The sequence below is a fragment of the Trichomonas vaginalis genome, chromosome IV (assembly GCF_026262505.1).
Source record: "Trichomonas vaginalis G3 chromosome IV, whole genome shotgun sequence".
NCBI lineage: Eukaryota > Parabasalia > Trichomonadida > Trichomonadidae > Trichomonas > Trichomonas vaginalis.
The window spans coordinates 8,660,715-8,678,757 of record NC_067206.1 but is presented as its reverse complement, the minus strand read 5'-3'; the positions used below and the strand labels follow the sequence as shown (position 1 = coordinate 8,678,757).

At 31.9% G+C, this 18,043-nt stretch overlaps 7 protein-coding genes and 3 pseudogenes across 10 annotated transcripts, besides 10 other annotated features; 5 read left to right on the top strand and 5 right to left on the bottom strand.

Annotated features, from left to right (window-relative positions):
- Window positions 1-1,091: part of a mobile genetic element that runs on past the window's edge.
- Window positions 415-697, top strand: TVAGG3_0053690 (protein of unknown function, DUF4107 family; the record flags this gene model as incomplete). Its single annotated transcript, XM_051221109.1, has 1 exon — window positions 415-697. A coding segment is annotated over one exon (283 nt), but the record flags the coding sequence as incomplete, so codon positions are not given.
- Window positions 922-1,091: a terminal%2Cinverted (terminal inverted repeat of Maverick-1C transposon ID:TVAGG3_0053680).
- A 61-nt stretch (window positions 1,092-1,152) lies between these two features.
- Window positions 1,153-1,773: a terminal%2Cinverted (terminal inverted repeat of Maverick-1C transposon ID:TVAGG3_0053570).
- Window positions 1,153-14,175: a mobile genetic element.
- TVAGG3_0053670 (organellar and viral DNA polymerase type B) lies at window positions 1,859-2,628 on the top strand (the record flags this gene model as incomplete). The annotated part of the gene is made up of 1 exon (XM_051221108.1): window positions 1,859-2,628. A coding segment is annotated over one exon (770 nt), but the record flags the coding sequence as incomplete, so codon positions are not given.
- Window positions 2,992-3,029: a mobile genetic element.
- Window positions 2,992-3,029: a terminal%2Cinverted (terminal inverted repeat of Banshee-A3 transposon ID:TVAGG3_0053660).
- Window positions 4,208-4,244: a mobile genetic element.
- Window positions 4,208-4,244: a terminal%2Cinverted (terminal inverted repeat of Banshee-A3 transposon ID:TVAGG3_0053650).
- Window positions 5,043-5,360, bottom strand: TVAGG3_0053640 (uncharacterized protein; the record flags this gene model as incomplete). The annotated part of the gene is made up of 1 exon (XM_051221107.1): window positions 5,043-5,360. One exon carries the CDS (start codon window positions 5,358-5,360, stop codon window positions 5,043-5,045), a length of 318 nt encoding a protein of 105 aa, XP_051106093.1.
- TVAGG3_0053630 (uncharacterized protein) lies at window positions 5,476-6,469 on the bottom strand (the record flags this gene model as incomplete). Its single annotated transcript, XM_051221106.1, has 1 exon — window positions 5,476-6,469. A coding segment is annotated over one exon (994 nt), but the record flags the coding sequence as incomplete, so codon positions are not given.
- TVAGG3_0053620 lies at window positions 6,600-7,353 on the bottom strand (annotated as a pseudogene). Its single transcript has one exon. A coding segment is annotated over exon 1 (754 nt).
- On the top strand, window positions 8,139-9,171 carry TVAGG3_0053610 (annotated as a pseudogene). Its single transcript has one exon. A coding segment is annotated over exon 1 (1,033 nt).
- Window positions 9,534-10,391, bottom strand: TVAGG3_0053600 (uncharacterized protein; the record flags this gene model as incomplete). Its single annotated transcript, XM_051221105.1, has 1 exon — window positions 9,534-10,391. The coding sequence occupies one exon, from the start codon at window positions 10,389-10,391 to the stop codon at window positions 9,534-9,536; it is 858 nt and encodes a 285-aa protein (XP_051106091.1).
- Window positions 10,717-11,150, top strand: TVAGG3_0053590 (annotated as a pseudogene). The gene has a single exon. A coding segment is annotated over exon 1 (434 nt).
- On the top strand, window positions 13,290-13,526 carry TVAGG3_0053580 (uncharacterized protein; the record flags this gene model as incomplete). The annotated part of the gene is made up of 1 exon (XM_001301267.1): window positions 13,290-13,526. One exon carries the CDS (start codon window positions 13,290-13,292, stop codon window positions 13,524-13,526), a length of 237 nt encoding a protein of 78 aa, XP_001301268.1.
- Window positions 13,527-14,175: a terminal%2Cinverted (terminal inverted repeat of Maverick-1C transposon ID:TVAGG3_0053570).
- A 2,699-nt stretch (window positions 14,176-16,874) lies between these two features.
- Window positions 16,875-17,770, bottom strand: TVAGG3_0053560 (protein of unknown function (DUF3447); the record flags this gene model as incomplete). Its single annotated transcript, XM_001301266.2, has 1 exon — window positions 17,005-17,462. A coding segment is annotated over one exon (458 nt), but the record flags the coding sequence as incomplete, so codon positions are not given.
- A 155-nt stretch (window positions 17,771-17,925) lies between these two features.
- Window positions 17,926-18,043: part of a mobile genetic element that runs on past the window's edge.

Here is an 18,043-nt window from a genome sequence, read left to right as displayed (position 1 = left end):
GAATTTGCTGAAGAATCTATATTATGTCTTTCAAACTATATGTATTCGCCGCCGAAGCATTATAGTATAACAAACTTTGTCAGTAAGTTTAACATAAGACTTGTCGAACCTTCTTCAATGAAAGATGTTGTGCTACCTAAAGATGGAAAGGATGGACTCATTATTGAGATGATTTTAATAGCATATTAAATGAGTTTGTTTTTGAAGGTCATTCATGATGAAATAACTGTTGTAGAAGATGTTAGCAATTGTTCAGACATTTTATTGAGAATAGATGAGATAAGAAAGAAGTTAGATAGACCGCAAAGCGGTGAGGGCGAAGCACGTGAGAATGTTTATGTTTCATTGACTTTCTCCAGTAACGAGAACTTTTATGAGATAATATTGAAGAGAGATGATTTTAATATGGGGTAAATGGTAGCTTGGGCAGCTTTAGGCGCAATGGGAACAAAAGCATTAGCATTTGGAGCAAAAGCACTTGGAGCTTATGACGCAGTAAATAAAATGAGTGGAGGAAGGGTTTCAAAGACATTAGATGCAAATAAAGGAAAGATTGGAGGCTGGGTTGCAAAGAAGTTAAGATTAAATAAAATAGGGCTCATAAATAAAGCATCCAATTTGGTTGCGACTGAGTCAGAAAATGCTTTAGGAAAGGACGATGAGTTTGCAAAACACGCAAAAGACTTTAATGACCAGATGAAAGGTGAAACAATGCATTTAAATAGAGTCGATGGAACTAAAGAAAATGTTTCTTCTCCACCAGCGGTTTATCCATACGGACCTTATGGAATGTATGGAAACCCTTACGAAAGACCATTTGACCCATTGACTGGTGGAAGTAATTGGTATCATTACGGACGAAGAAGAAAGACAGTCAAGTTGGAGACAGATGTTAAGAAAGCAACTAAAAAGAAATCAAGGAAGAGAGTTATAAAGCAATGAATTCAACAGGGTGAAAAAACAGGTGAAAAAAGAGGTGAGATCTCACCACTTCACCTAAATTTATTTTTGTGCTATGTTTTCATACGTGTGAGGGTGGTGATATCATTAATTTTTAAGTTTATTTTTTATTTTATTTTTATATAAATGACGAAAACTATTGAGATAACAAACTACAACGGTCATGAGTTCAAGAATTTGTTCTTCGTTCCTAGTTAGTATGGTTAAGTTGTGTACGAAGGCACTGCGTTCCTCCATACACCACTTAGCGGTTTTGACACTTTACAAAACCATTAACGTATATTTTACAACACGAACGCAAAAACTAACTTAATCTTAAATATTTACAAAGCCGCCAACCACTTCACTAACGAACTCACTAATGTAAAAATAAACGTTCTCACTATCGTTCTCACTAACGACTTCACTAATGTTCTCATAAATTTTCCTCAATATCTTCATCATCAGTGTTAACCCTATTGTAGTCATACTTGAAGCCATAAACTTTCTCTAACTTCTTAACGTACAATTTACATAACTTACCTTCGTCATCGTATGGTTTAATGATATAACTATTTCTATCTTTATACACAGTCAATGAAAAGTCAACTGGTCTCGGATGTATTTGAAAGAACATGTTATGCTCAGGAAGGAAGAATAAATGTTTAAATGTATGTTTGTTATATGTTTTGATTTGTATGAGTTGCTTTTGTTCTGTCATTTACATCCAAATAAAATAAAAAATAAAATAAAAAATAAACTTAAAAATAAACGTTGTCAGAGGTGAAAAAATAAATTTAGGTGAAGTGGTGACATCTCACCTGTTTTCTCACCTCTTTTCTCACCCTCGTGAATTTTCCCGAAATAAAAAATAAAACTAACTTTATTTTTTTATTTTTTTTATTTTGTATGTAAAGATATGATTTCAACAATCGGCACAACAACAATTCAAGCCGCGAACGGCGGGACTCTGTCCACAACAACAGCACCAAACTCGTTAGTTATGAATCCTACGTCAATGTTGGTAGAAATGAAAAGCTTCATTCCTTCTTCATATACTTTCGAAACAGAAATCCAGAAGATAAAGCAAGAACTTTTAACAAGTAATTTAGACTGTAGTGCGAAAGATGAAGAAAATGAAGAATATCTTTATGAAATGGAGGACCTCATCGACCATTTACCTAAACTACCTGAAATTCAGCATCAAAAACTAACTATTCCTGAATTCGACGAAATTGAAGTCAAAGCAACTGACTCAGTAGAAATAAAGAAGTTCATACGTAAAGTAAATTATGAATTCCTTGGTTTTCATTGCAACCATAAAGTTATGGACAAAGATTGCGATATGGTATATAAGAATGTTTCTGACATATATAAATCTGAGGAGTTTAAGACTTACGATAACTTTGTTTCATTAGTTGCAAAATGTGTTTGGGAAATAAGAGATAAAGATAGAAGAGGCAAAGTATGGAACGAACAACTAAGACCCGCTATGTTTGAGATGAAGAGAGCAATTGACGCTTTAGTTGTTCTAGCAGGTCAAATTTCAATGTATAATGCAAAAATGAACCCACAATGTTCAAAATGTAAAGCAGCAATAAGGAAATATAACTACTCAGTCAAAGAGATAGAACGTATGCGAAACGACTATGCAGACTTAAAGAAAGAAGTAGAGAAACCAGCAGAAGATAAAATGGACATGTTAGCATTTCTGAACAAAAACTATCCAACAGTAGAAGATTTCCTTCTATCTGACGTCAAGAAGAAATATAAAGAGACTTTCGGCATTGTTAAAACTTTTGATATCCTCAGCGAAGAAATAGAAGCTACGAAATTGTTTAGGATTTCAAATATACATCGTACAATTCATGTAAAACGTTTATAAAATAACTAGGGTGAGAAAACAGGTGAGAAAACAGGTGACATCTCACCTCTTCACCTAAACATTATTTTTATTGAATTTAGCAACAAAATTCTGAGTAAAATAATTTTTAGGGCATGTGTCAAACCGTTGAGTTTTCACAAAATTTAAAAAAATAACGTTTACCATGTTGTTGTAAACAGAAATTCATCAAAAGTGACACCTCAGAAAAGCTAAAATATTGAATTTTTGGAACTTTTGATAGAGCACGTTTTTAAATATTAATTAAAGTAAATGTATATTTTGTAAAGATTCTTTTTAATAAAAAAATAAAATTTTGAAGAAGAACACAAAATCTTCTGAAAAATAATATCACATAAACTCATATTATTTTCTAATATATAACTATTTTATATAAAAATCAAATTCAATGATCTTAAAAGCGAAGGATAAACCTCAAAATTTACGAATATAATGAGTGGGAATATAATGCTTATCTATCATAAAACCATATGAAATATCAATTTTTGCTTTACGCCTAATTTTTGACGACAATTAGCAAAAAATGTTAAATGTTAACACTCAGTCCATTTGAATATGAAAAATAAAATTGACTTTGATTAAATGTTTTTATTTATCATGCAATTCTTCTTGCGACCAAAGATTTGAATAAAAGTTCAAAAAATAAGATAGCTTAAAAAATAATATACGGTAGTGTTTACTAATAGATGAATAGTATATAAATTCTATTAAAATGGATTTGATCCAAAAAAATATAAAACCAAAAATAATTGTTATAATTTAAATGAAGAAGTCATTTAAAACGATTTTATTTATGATCAAATTTTATATATTTTTTTGGATCAAATCCATTTTAATAGAATTTATATACTATTCATCTATTAGTAAACACTACCGTATATTATTTTTTAAGCTATCTTATTTTTTGAACTTTTATTCAAATCTTTGGTCGCAAGAAGAATTGCATGATAAATAAAAACATTTAATCAAAGTCAATTTTATTTTTCATATTCAAATGGACTGAGTGTTAACATTTAACATTTTTTGCTAATTGTCGTCAAAAATTAGGCGTAAAGCAAAAATTGATATTTCATATGGTTTTATGATAGATAAGCATTATATTCCCACTCATTATATTCGTAAATTTTGAGGTTTATCCTTCGCTTTTAAGATCATTGAATTTGATTTTTATATAAAATAGTTATATATTAGAAAATAATATGAGTTTATGTGATATTATTTTTCAGAAGATTTCATTCTATATGCCTATGAAAAGTACTCTCAAAACTAACTTTTTCCTAATTATAATTAAATCTAGAATATTGTCTTATGCTTAGTATTATTTCATTTTTCTCATTCAATTTAGAATTTACAAATGTCAAAAAATTGAGAGCTGTCACTTTTGATGAATTTCTGTTTATTACAATGTAAAACGTTTATAAAATAACTAGGGTGAGAAAACAGGTGAGAAAACGGGTGACATCTCACCTCTTCACCTCAATTATATTTTTGGTCAAAGCTTCCACGAGAGAAAAGATTCCTCATTTGCTAAGGATTCCAAAAATGAAAAAATCGTTGATTTCGGCTGAGAAAAAACGGCAAAACCCTTCTTCCACGGGAACAAAGAAATAAAGAAGAAATAAAGTAAATTTTTTATTTATTCCCGTGGAAGATAGAGCACTTTTATGACACTTTTTATTCACGACAAACAAGACAAATAAAGAAAATAAGAAAATACGGCGCTGTCGCGGTTCGAACCACAGACCCTGACCCCTCCATAACACCACCTTAGACCACTGTGCTACGTAGCCTGTCGACATAAGATTTTATAAATTGCATATTTGACGTAAATTTATTTCCCAGTTATTCAATAATTAATTATTTTTAAAGAACTGAAGGTGCTACCATGTTACCATGTGCTACCAGGTCATTTAACTTCTCTGAAAAAGTGTGACAACATGACATTTTGACAACAGTTCAGGAGGAAGGTAGTTATGAATTATTTTTAAAGAACTGAAGGTGCTACCATGTTACCATGTTGACAACATGACATTTTGACAACAGTTCAGGAGGAAGGTAGTTATGAATTATTTTTAAAGAACTGAAGGTGCTACCATGTTACCATGTGCTACCAGGTCATTTAACTTCTCTGAAAAAGTGTGACAACATGACATTTTGACAACAGTTCAGGATTAATGCAAAAATAAATTCCAATCATACTTTATAAAGCTTCATTTACAGGTATTTCATCATCAGTAAATGATTCCTCATTATCGTTTGGTTCAACCTGTTTATATAATCCTTTCATTTCTTCTTTCAAAACATAATACCATGTTTGTTTACCGTCTATTCTTCTATGTTTCCTATCACATTTATCCTTAATACTCATTTGAAAGTTTTTGTCTTTCATGTCTGATGGTTTGCAGAATAGAGCATTTTCACACGTCATACCTGCACACAATTCATCATAATGTGTATTTATCCATACATCTAAAGGATTTGATGATAATTCAATTAAATCTTGTTTGGCTTCAGTCATCGGTATGATTCGTACATTAAATGATGAAAGGTCATATTGCATAAAATACGTCAGTAAATTATCATAAAATTCCTTTGTGCATGAATCCATTAAATTCTTGAAGTAATCAAATTGACCTTGAATTTACCATTAACTCTTAAAACTACGTATCTTCTGTCTCCAACTTCAATTTTGACAGGGTAGACGTTGTTAGTTACGAAAATGAAGTTTGCAACGTTCTGAGCTGTTCTTCTGGGTTGATTCTTTTCATTAATTCTTATCTCATTATCCGTAATAATTGATTTCAAAGCGTTGAAGTTTGCGAGTCTGTCTTCACCCACATTCTTGAGTTCATTAAGTACAAGAAACATTTTATTTTCAACTACTGAATTGAAATTACCCGTTAGCTCACTTATTTCGGTAATGTTTTTACATGAATAACCAGCGAGAAGTTCAGAAATAATGTCTGTAAATCTGTTTTTACCTGTTCCCTGAAGTCCTTTCAAAATAATTGCTGTTTCATTCTTGATTCCGGGATGTTGAATCATTGATGCAATCCAGCCGAGAAGGTATTTATACACTTCATCGTTATTATCACAAATGGCTTCTTTAATGAAATTCATAAACATCTCAATTTTTGAGTAATCTGGTTTTTCGAGAACGTTGTATTTATAACCTTGAAACGTTGAGAAAACATCTGGGGAATCAGATTTAAAGCAAACACCCTTAACGGTTAATGAAGACAATTGATTTAGTAGTACATCCCATGCTGTTATGGTTTTACCTTCTTCTTTAAATAATTTAATCATTTTGAGTGACTCTTTCATGTTTGACTGAAGAACAAATGATATTTGATTCATTTTGTCGTGGATATTATAGTCCTTTTGAATGAAATATTTATTTCCACAATCTACAAAACGGATTACACGTGATAAATCCTCAATTACTTCAGAACTGTTTTTATACTGATGATTTTCAGCCTTGCGTCTAATATCTGTTATCAAAAACGAGTCATCAAGTTTGATATCAAATGTTATTTTTGGCTTACGTAATAAAGGTAAAACATATTCATCATAATATTCCTTTTGATATAGTTTTAGAATCTTCACTAAAACAAATGGAGAAGTCATTAAATGTGCATATCTACTACGTGCTTTTTCAAAATTACTTTTTGCATTTTCTGTTAAACTGCAGAAGTTATAAACGTTATCGTATGCTTCATTAATTAAATGATCCGGTAACGAATTAATAGCTTGAAACAGTGTGAATAATGTTATTTCTTTTTCTAAATTCATGTTTCCACCGTCATTATGTACTTCAAAATCACAGATGCCATCAACTATGCTCTGAGCTAGTTTATCGTCAATGTTTACATCTTTGTTTTCATTCATGATAGTCTTTATTTCTTCATTCTTCTGTTCAACTCTTACCTTAATATTCAAATCATTTAATACATCATTCACTGTTCTAGTTAATGTTGAATCATAACTTCCACGAATGAATGAGTATGTTTGATTGGTTCTGTTGCATTCTTGCGAACTCTTGAATCAGCCATAACCACTAAAGAACGCTTTGAATCATCCATAGAAGTCATGATATCAATATCATAATCATTGCAGGAATAACATTTAATCATTCTGTTCGAAACTGCATAGAAGAAATTAGTGTTGCAATAAATGTGAAGACCTCCTGAAGCGGTTTTAACGATAACATCTTTATCCGAAAGTTTTGATAAAATGTCTTTTCTAACTGTTTCTTTAAGTTCATCATTGTATGATTTATTGATATCAACATCTATAATCGTTAAATTTGATATTTTATTTACTAATAAAGCCATACCAGTTTTCCTTCCTCTTCCTCCATCATGTTTGAGGTAGTTATGTAAATCAATCCTGTTTTCACCAATTCTTTCGTTGAGGGTTTTAGTTTCTGCCACAACTAATTCCTCAGCTAATGAATCAATAACTTTTTCATCAGAAACGATATAGTTGCTGTTGTTGTTTGTTGCTGTCATTTATATAGGAATAAAAAAATAAAATTAATTCATAACTACCTTCCTCCTGTGTTGTTGTCAAAATGTCATGTTGTCACATTTTTTCAGAGAAGTTAAATGACCTGGTAGCACATGGTAACATGGTAGCACCTTCAGTTCTTTAAAATTAATTCATAACTACCTTCCTCCTGTGTTGTTGTCAAAATGTCATGTTGTCACATTTTTTCAGAGAAGTTAAATGACCTGGTAGCACATGGTAACATGGTAGCACCTTCAGTTCTTTAAAATTAATTCATAACTACCTTCCTCCTGTGTTGTTGTCAAAATGTCATGTTGTCACATTTTTTCAGAGAAGTTAAATGACCTGGTAGCACATGGTAACATGGTAGCACCTTCAGTTCTTTAAAATTAATTCATAACTACCTTCCTCCTGTGTTGTTGTCAAAATGTCATGTTGTCACATTTTTTCAGAGAAGTTAAATGACCTGGTAGCACATGGTAACATGGTAGCACCTTCAGTTCTTTAAAATTAATTAATTATTGAAGAACCTAAAAACCACTTCGACTTAGAAAAATATAGCACGTTTTACTGCAAACAAGATGTAAGAATTTTAAGAGAAGGTTTTGTAAAGTTCCGCAATGACTTATTGAAAGAGTTTGATTTAAACGTTTATGACTACGTTAGTATTTGTTCTATTGCTAACAAATTGTTTGAGAACAGAGTATACTTCCCGAATGGAAATCTTTATGACCTCTCAAATAAACCAAGAGAATTTATTTCGAGATGCATTCAAGGTGGAAGATGTATGTTGTCAGATAACATGAAACAAAAGAGCAAAAAGAAACTCATTGCTGACTTCGACACTGTTTCATTATATCCTTCAGCTATAGCAAGACTTTATACTTTAGAAGGAATTCCAAAAGTATTGAAGGAAGAAATGTTAAACACAGAGTATCTCATGAGACATTTATTCGATGATGACCAAAAGGAACCCATTGGTGAAAAGTTTATGTCTGGCTTCTTTGTTCTCATTAAGATAACAGAGATTGGTATACCCAGACACTTTCATTTAATAGTTTGCGACCCTGAACTAAATCCAGAACTTAACGTTCCAAGAAGTTCAAACACTTGCTGTCTCATGTATGTTGACCATATAACATTACAAGACCTCATAAAATATCAAGGTGTCAAATGTGAAGTGTTGCAAGGATACTATTACGATGGAAACAGAGATATAGAATAAGAGATGAAGTAAAGAAGTTGTTTGAGTTAAGGTTAAAGTATAAGAAAGAAGAAAACCCCTTACAAGAAATTATAAAACTCATTCTGAACAGCATTTATGGCAAAACTATTCTATCTCCTATTGAGTCAAAAATAACCATAGTAAATGACAAAGATGCTATAAGATATGCTATAAGAAATTACAACCATATAGTGAAGTTCGAAGGTTTGGATGGTTCAGATAAAACTATTTTCAAGCTAACGAAAAGCATTTGCAGACACTTTAACTTCTGTCCACTTGGTGTTAATATTCTGTCTATGTCAAAACGTATTATGAATGAAGTATTCTGTACTGCAGAGGACATGGGTCTTCAAATATTTTACCAGGACTGTGATAGCATGCATATTTTCAATGAAGACATACCAAAGCTTGCAGCAGAGTTTAAGAAGAGATACGGTCGCGAACTTATAGGAAAGAACCTTGGTCAGTTCCATTCTGACTTCGCAGAAATAACACCTGGAAAACAAAGTTTAGCATACAAGTCAATATTTTGTGGAAAGAAGACCTACATAGACTTACTCACGAATGATTTAAATGAAGTTGCATTTCACTGCAGAATGAAAGGCGTGAAGCAAGATGTTATTGCTTTAACCGCTAATGAAATGTTTCCTGAAGCTATACAATGCTATTACAATGAAGATAAGAACATTCACATACCTGTTGGAACATATGACAAAGACTCTGAGTTCAGTTTAATGAAACTTTACAAAGCACTTTATGATGGTCAAGAGATTGCATTCGACTTATGTAAGTCATGTCAACCTTGCTTTGCTGAAAAGTTCAACTTTTCAATAACGACTAAAACAAGCTTTATTCGTAAGTTGAAGTTCTGAGGTCATGGGCTTCGCCCTTGCCGCTAGCGGCTTATTTTTGTCAGCAATGAGGTCATTTGTGATAAAAATAAAGCTAGCGTAGATTTTACAATACTGCGATGGTAGAGTTTAAGAGTTGTGCTTCAATGTAGAGACAGTCCTTCCCATCTGGAGGCAAGAACACTGGACATTTATGGTCATGAGTGGAGAACATGTCTATCCAAAACTCACGATTGAAGCCAGTTAATTTATAGTATTTAGGGTTAGGAAGTGGTGAAGTTCTTGTATGACCAATGAACTCATTTTCAACGCCTTTGGCTATATTAGAGTAAAGTATTGCTTGCTTTCTATCCCAAATGCCAGGTGTTACAATCTTTGAAAATTCATTTTTCCTCGGAAGCATTGCATCATAATTGAAAACATTCTTAAAATCATCACTTGGTTCGGAGATTTGAAATCTTATACGTAATGGATTTTCTTTCTTTTTAGCGACTTCATTGAATGGTGAGAATACAATGAATTGACAGTCATGAGTTCCATCTTCATTTTCATTAAATTCATAATGAAAGTCTATAAGTTGTGGCTGACTACCTTCTTCTTTCAGTTGTGCAAGAAACTCACGTAAAGGCTGTAAAGTTTGTACTTCAATATTGAACTTTTTCTCGAACATCTCATTAAATGAAATCATACATTGCAACAATGTTGTATCGTCTTTAAAGTATTTGTATATGTGAATGTTTTGGGCGCTTAAAGACTGTTCGTCATTTTCTATCTCGACTTGAAGTATAAAGTCAACCTTTCTGAAAGCACGTGTTATATACATAGATGTTATGCCAATGTACTTCTCTTCATTTATGTTCACAATCCAGTCTGTTGGAAACTTAAACGTTACTCTGTTCCCCTTTATTTTGACGTCAGGGTTTTCACTACTGAACGCAACAGTTAAAGGTATTTGTCTATACATTTAATTCGGATAAAAATAAACCATTTACTCTTTCTTTGCTTCAGCTTCTTTAGCTTTTGCTTCTTCTCTAGCTTTTTTCGCCAGCAAACGTGGGTTCTTCTGTCTTCCAGCAGCTAATGCAGCTAGTTGTTTTTCACTAAGTTTTCTCTTTGGTCTCTCTGGCTTTGTTTGTCTGTTTTTGTTCCTTCAGTTCGGATAAAATTTGTTCACGAATTTCTGTCTTCAATGCTTCAACATCTATGACCCCTTGGGTCTTGTCCATATGACTTGTCTGAGTCATTTGACTGTAGATAAAAAACTAAATTAAAACTTTAACCGATGTAAAATGAGCTTGTCAAAATCAGAGCGAGAGTCTATTATATTAAATGACGCAAGAGGAATACAACATCCTTTCTATTACGTAAGTCAGAGTAAAGATGGTAAAATATACGTAAGAAAAAGAAAGGTACCATTAGCGAATGCAGAGAGCGACAACATTAAGGTGCATGGCAAGGGTGAAGTCCACGAAGCCCATATAAAACCTTCTGTTCAAACTGAGCCACCAAAGAACAAGAAGAAAAGAAGCCAGATGTACTTTCAATAACGAACCAAGAGCTTATTGCAAAGTTCGTGAATTTCATTGAAAAACAAACCGAGTCAAAGAACCCTGACCCGCCAGTGAAAGAAGTTGAGACAAAAGAGAATGTACAGTTCATTGAAAATGTCAAGAAACAACTTCCACCACGAATACCAAGAAGAAGAGTGAGAATAATGAAGTAAATAGATATTTTTATCTGAAGTAAATACATGCAGAACGAACAGCTAAACGAATTTACTCCAGCAGAGCATATTCATCAGATTCGCTCATATTTCGATATCATAGACAATGCAGTTCAAATTGGTGACACTAATAGAAAATATTCTGACGCAAAGATTCCATCACAACCTGGAACTGCTAAAGATAACACATGGGTAACATTCAATCTCTCACCTCCTGGTGAAAATATGTTGGACCTTTACAATACATTCATTACGTATAAAATGGAAGGTCAATTTATTGTAGATAAAGAAATTGGTTCAGGTTCCAATAAAACAAACCCACCAGGATTTTGGATTGGTTTCGATGACGCTTTCTATGCAGTTGCTGGATATCAAATCCTTGCAAATGGTCGTATCGTATATTCTCAAGACAACGCAAGAGAAGAAGCATATATAACTTCAAACTCACAAACTACCGAACAAATAAAGAAAGTAGATGTTTTCTCAAAGACTCGACATGAAGATGTATGGAGTCATTCGGGAACATGCAGAACAGGACAAATTGTTAGTGGTCCAATTACAGCAGGAAAATCATTTGATTTTAAGCTTCGTTTAAGAATTCCTGTTAGAAAGTTTTTACCATTAGAAGCTATAAGATTTATTCCAGCTTTTGCAGGAAACATTCAGCTTAAAGTAAAGTTCAGTAGCGACGCCTTACAATGCACATCTATATCTGTAAATGATATCATTGCTTTCAATCCAACTCTTAAAGTTGCATTTGCTTCAGATTCAAATCCACCGACAAATAAATTTGTTCCATGGAATGAACCATTCACTATGATAACGAAGGCAGTAGAAGCTAGTGGAACAGTTACTATTACAACTGTAACCCAGCAACTATTTCGAACAAAGATGGATTTTTAATGAATGTTTCATTCATCCAAAGTCATTCTCTTTAGACCCTAACATTTATACAGAACTTGTAGAACATTATACAAACGAGGCTTTATGTTTTCCTGTTAAAGTTATGGATTGGATTCCTATGGACGGTTCATTCTCAAAGAATACAGATAGTTCAAGTGCAACATTTACAGCAGCTTATACCTATTAATGTTAAAAGTATTTGGGGCCACTATTTAGAAAGAAAGACAACTATTATGTTAATTTTGAGAACCCTAAGTTTAAATATCTTCAGCTTTCCATGGCGAGCTTATGGAAATATGCCTGCAGAACCTGAAAAATCATATGGACCTGTATTTTATGAAATGGTTGCGAACGCTTGCAATACAAACAATGATATGATAGGATTTAATGAAGATGTTATGAGGTCATTGGTGGATGATGTAGTGTGGAACATAAATGGGATAGCTATGACAACACACATTTCTTTATGTGGTTTTCCAACAGAAGTGGACTTTTGCTTCCAACAAGGTCAAACATCTACTGCTCCAATAACATACAAATTGTCTGTTAAAGGACCTATTGAACTAGCAACTGAAAACGTACCAAAGCCACTTATTGGATTTATGAGGGATTGTTGCTTTGCCATTCAGTGCGTGCTAATGGCATCCCATAATAAGATTAGATGACTATAACTTAGCACGGACGACAGTGAGGAATAAAGGATGAACGTTTATTTTTAAAGCTTATAAATGAGTTCTTCATCAAGCTCTCGCGAACCTTCACCATCTATGAAACAAACTTTACCAAACGATTATGGAGCACCTATTGAATATTTCTTACGAGCTGCCACAATGGCAAAGAGCAGTTTCACCAAGGTTAGGTGTTCCACCAGCTCCTGTCAAAAATAGCATTTGGTCAAGTCCTTATATAAGATATGGTCTCCCACTAGGTTTGCTAGCTACAGCAGGAGCAGTTATGATGTTGAAAAGAAATAAAGCAAATGTTATTAAATAATACTGAAGTAGCTGAAGTTAAACAAACTCCAACACATTCGCCAAAACCAACGCCTTCACAAGCAAAACCTTCAATAACTCCTGAACCTATGGAAGTACAAACTCCTGTTCAAAGTCAACTCCTAAACCGACTCCAACATTTAAACCAGAACCCACGCCTCAAATAAATCGTAAAACTCCTGCGTTTCCTTACTGAAAAAATAACGTTATTTTTATTTAATATTAAAATTTTTATTTGATTGAAATGACGACTAAAGTCACTGAAGCAATGAAACAAAAGTTTTTGGTAGAATACATTAAATCAGGAACTATTCCAGAAGGTTTTTACATTCATACTATGAAGGATGGTAGAGTTCAGTTTAGAAAGATAAAGCAACCATTAGATAAAGAAGGAATTTTGAGAAAGATTAAACTTCATGAGTCCAACATTGCTGAACTTAAGAAGAAGTTAGAAGAGTTGGAGAAAGGAAGAGAGTTATAAAGTAATGAATTCAACGGGTGAAAAAAGAGGTGAAAAAACAGGTGAGATCTCACCACTTCACCTAAATTTATTTTTTCACCTCTGACAACGTTTATTTTTAAGTTTATTTTTAAGTTTATTTTTTATTTTATTTGGATGTAAATGACAGAACAAAAGCAACTCATACAAATCAAAACATATAACAAACATACATTTAAACATTTATTCTTCCTTCCTGAGCATAACATGTTCTTTCAAATACATCCGAGACCAGTTGACTTTTCATTGACTGTGTATAAAGATAGAAATAGTTATATCATTAAACCATACGATGACGAAGGTAAGTTATGTAAATTGTACGTTAAGAAGTTAGAGAAAGTTTATGGCTTCAAGTATGACTACAATAGGGTTAACACTGATGATGAAGATATTGAGGAAAATTTATGAGAACATTAGTGAAGTCGTTAGTGAGAACGATAGTGAGAACGTTTATTTTTACATTAGTGAGTTCGTTAGTGAAGTGGTTGGCGGCTTTGTAAATATTTAAGATTAAGTTAGTTTTTGCGTTCGTGTTGTAAAATATACGTTAATGGTTTTGTAAAGTGTCAAAACCGCTAAGTGGTGTATGGAGGAACGCAGTGCCTTCGTACACAACTTAACCATACTAACTTTCCTCGTGAAAATACATTCTATCAGATACGAGGGAGAAAGGGTAAAGTTAGTTTGAGCGTTTATGATAGTAAACATAATGGAAAGTTTATACAAGCATATGATACAAACGGTAAGCGTGTTTCATTAGCTTTGTCAAAACTTACTAACATTTATTTTGACAGTGACTTTGACCTATATGAAGAAGAAAGTGAGTCAGAAGATTATGAGTTGTTATGTGAAGCACAGCAATGGGAGGAGTTGCAATACTTTTGTAAGTGAGAACGTTAGTGTGAACGTTAGTGTGTACGTTAGTGAGAACGGTAGTGAGAACGTTTATTTTTTCATGCACGTGCATTGTGTCGTGGGGAGTTGCCATGGGCAATGACCTGCGCACAATATATAACGTACAGAGAGGTGAGATGAGGTGGTTTATGTGATAAATACTTTACGTGGCAGAAATAGTTTAAGGTTATTAGAAATATTGCATCTGTGATGTAAAATATACGTTAGTGGTTTTGTAAAGTGCCAGATTGACATATCTTCGGTAAGATGGCGCGCAGTGCCACAGTACTGAAGATATGTATACTAACTTTTTATATTTTGTTACAATTCGAAAACCACAAATTTTATTAAGGATACCCTTACATTGCGTAGTTAGAAAGAGAATATGATATTGTCATGATTGCTAAAGTTTTAGGCTCCAGAAATGAATATACATCAAACTGAAACAATTGATAAATTGAATGAACTTTTGAGAGGTTCTCAAATAAAAAAAATTATCTAATTTTTTACAATATTACTATTATTTTATCCACATATGTATATATAGTAATTTGAGAAAACTTTTAGGAAAAAATAAGTTTAATAAAAATCTGAATTTTACTTGTTGTGGGATTGTTATTAATTGACACTCCAGACGTATTACTAATAGTTATGCGTATGCAATTAAAGTATTTCTGATGGACAAAATGTGAGATTTATATCAGATAATTCTTTCTTCTACTATTAAGTTATTCATTTATGAGTTTGCACTTATTCGCACTAAATAAATAACTATTAAAAATTGTTTTAATTAATTGACACCATATAATAGAGTGAATTTTGTTTGATCAAACAACAATATATGATAGATATAAAGCCAAGAAACTTGCTATTAATATGCTCTACTTGCTATTTCAATGTAAGTATGATATTTTCTAAATGTTTCGTTCAGATAACTTAGATATATTAGTCAAAATTTGAAATTTTAATAGCACATATATTAAAAATAATTATTATTCATAAAAGATTAATGAAATAGTAAAAAAATCAATCAAATTATAAAAATACAACATTTAGAAGAATTCTTATTATCCTTCAAAAAGTCAGTATTTCTGCTGTAATTTTCTACAACATTGTAGTTATTGCACTTTGTCTATGGATTTGTATATATGTTATATATAAATTATATATCTAAACTGCCCATAAGTGCAATTTTTATATAAATTGTTTATTTCTTTAACAATTTCATATGAAATATGCTTTTTTAAGCGTATCAAAGCTGTGTTCTTAATGTGCATGGATATATCAAGAAAAATGTCGAAAAAAATGTGAATTCAAAAATTCACTGAATTTTCACCGTTTTTTGAATTTTGCTACAGCACTAATATTAAATAATACTAAAATCTTCTGTCTTTGTAAAAGAATAAATTCTGACAAAAAGTGCTCGTTTAAATTTAATGATCATCTGTATGACTAAGTGGTAAAAAGTGTTTATGACCAAAAAAGGGTTACATGCTTAGTCTATTTTTCTGACAGGATACTCTAGATTTACATGATCTCTATTTCATATCTCCGTTTTTAGATTCTTCGACAGATTTTATGATAGAAAACCAAGATTAACAAATTTCCGGCATGTTAATGAAGAAATCTGCAGCTACCCTCAATATTATTTCAATAATCAGTATCGTTTCTCTTACAATTTATTTTTTTCTCAATAATTTAACAAGAAATAACAATACACACTTGGTTTTACGTATAAAAGCTAAGTGTCGAACTTAATCAACTTTACTTACTTAGCAAATGAATATTTTTGTGGTTGCGAGTTCTGAATGCTGAAGTTTTAGATTTCTCTATAAATGATATCATTGCACTTACAATGTTGTTCCAGCCTATCGCATAAATCATAGAAAATCCAAAAAAAAAAAATAATATAAAGAAAATTCATGTCATGAAGTTCAAAAAATACCGTGTAACATTAAAAATTTGTTATGCATAATACATTTTAGCTATTATTGATTTTTTTTAATTTTCGAGAAATTGAATGGTGAGTCCGATAGAGAAATTTTTAAAAAATCCTAGTGCCTCATAGAAGTAATTTCCCTCGTCTCCCATACTTCCAAATGTATGCATATGACATAAACTTTTATGCATTACACAAGTGGCCAATAATATCTATAGAGTAAAAAATTAGAAATTTAATTTTTTTATATGATAGTTATATTTCAGATTTGCGAGCGTAACTTTTTTCTCCATGGCATACTTGTTTTAAGAGCAAATGATCAAAATCGTCCTTCAATTATTGAAGGAGCTGATATCTTTTGAAAATTGAATTGAAAGGGTATTCAATTTTCAAATTTCCTCTCAATTTTGGAAACATATCAACTCTATGAATTAACAATTATGTGCCTTCACAGTTTATCAGTCATATAAGGTGCTTATAAAGAAAAAAGTTACGCTCGCAAAATATGTTTTTATATAGATTTCACATAAAATAATTATGTAATTTCTAAAAAGAATATTTTTGTTCTTGAATATTAAAGTGTATTGTAGTTTAAAAAGTTTTAAATATGTTGCTAAAATTTCAGGTTTATAGCTCATGTCTAGCATGACTTCTTCGTATGCGCAAAAAATCTGACACGTAAGGGTATCCTTAAGTACAATATTTGCCAAACTTGAAAAAGATGAAAAAGCATTTCTTCTTCCAGTCCAAGCACAGTCATAAGCTGCTTTCATATCATCAGTTATGTATTTTTGTATGCGATTTAAACAAAATTCTTCAAGTGAAGGACCGAGAGCAGCTTGTCTCTTATTCAATGTATCAACAGATGGTACTTTCACTCCTGCATATGTTAATATGTCGAAATATTTTTGGATTCCTATTCCGTGAATGTAGCAATTGAACAAATGCTTGTCTAATTCTTGATCTGTATACTTTTCATGGAATGTTTTTGACTTTTCTTTCTCTTTCTCGCCTTCATTCTCAAGATCTTCTTCTTCTTCAAAAATCTCTTCTTCCTCTAATTCTTCGCGCGGTTTCATAATCATCTTGTATCGGTTCGCACGTTTGTTGACATATCATTTCGTCATTTTGCATTTTTGTGCATTCTTTACTAGAATTGAAAGTGCATTGACACATTTGCAGAGAAGAAGTACTCTCATTGTTATTAAAATTATATAATCTACTATAAATGAATTCTTATGGAATCGCGCCATCTGGAACTGAGATTTCAGCTCTAGAAATCTCCGCAAAAGTACTTATATATTTAGTGGTGATTTGAAAATACTAGATGGTCTGATAATTGTAATCATTGTTCCATCTTTACAACCAAGCTTTTTCACTGTGAATAGTGTTACCATCATTCAAAGAAAAATGTTTTTGTTCTTTTTCAATATTTGAAAAGGGCTTAGAAAAAAAAGTAACTAAATATGTTTTAAATACTCCAAATATTTATATATGTATAAAAAAAATATAAGATATTCAATAAAAACGTGACTACAAAAAACGATGAATCTAAAACCAAGTTTTTTAATATCTATACATAGTGATGAATCTATTTTTCTTATTAAAATTCAAAAAAGAGGCAGTTCGGAATCGTCCACAAATTGCCGAAGCCCTTTTTGCCAGT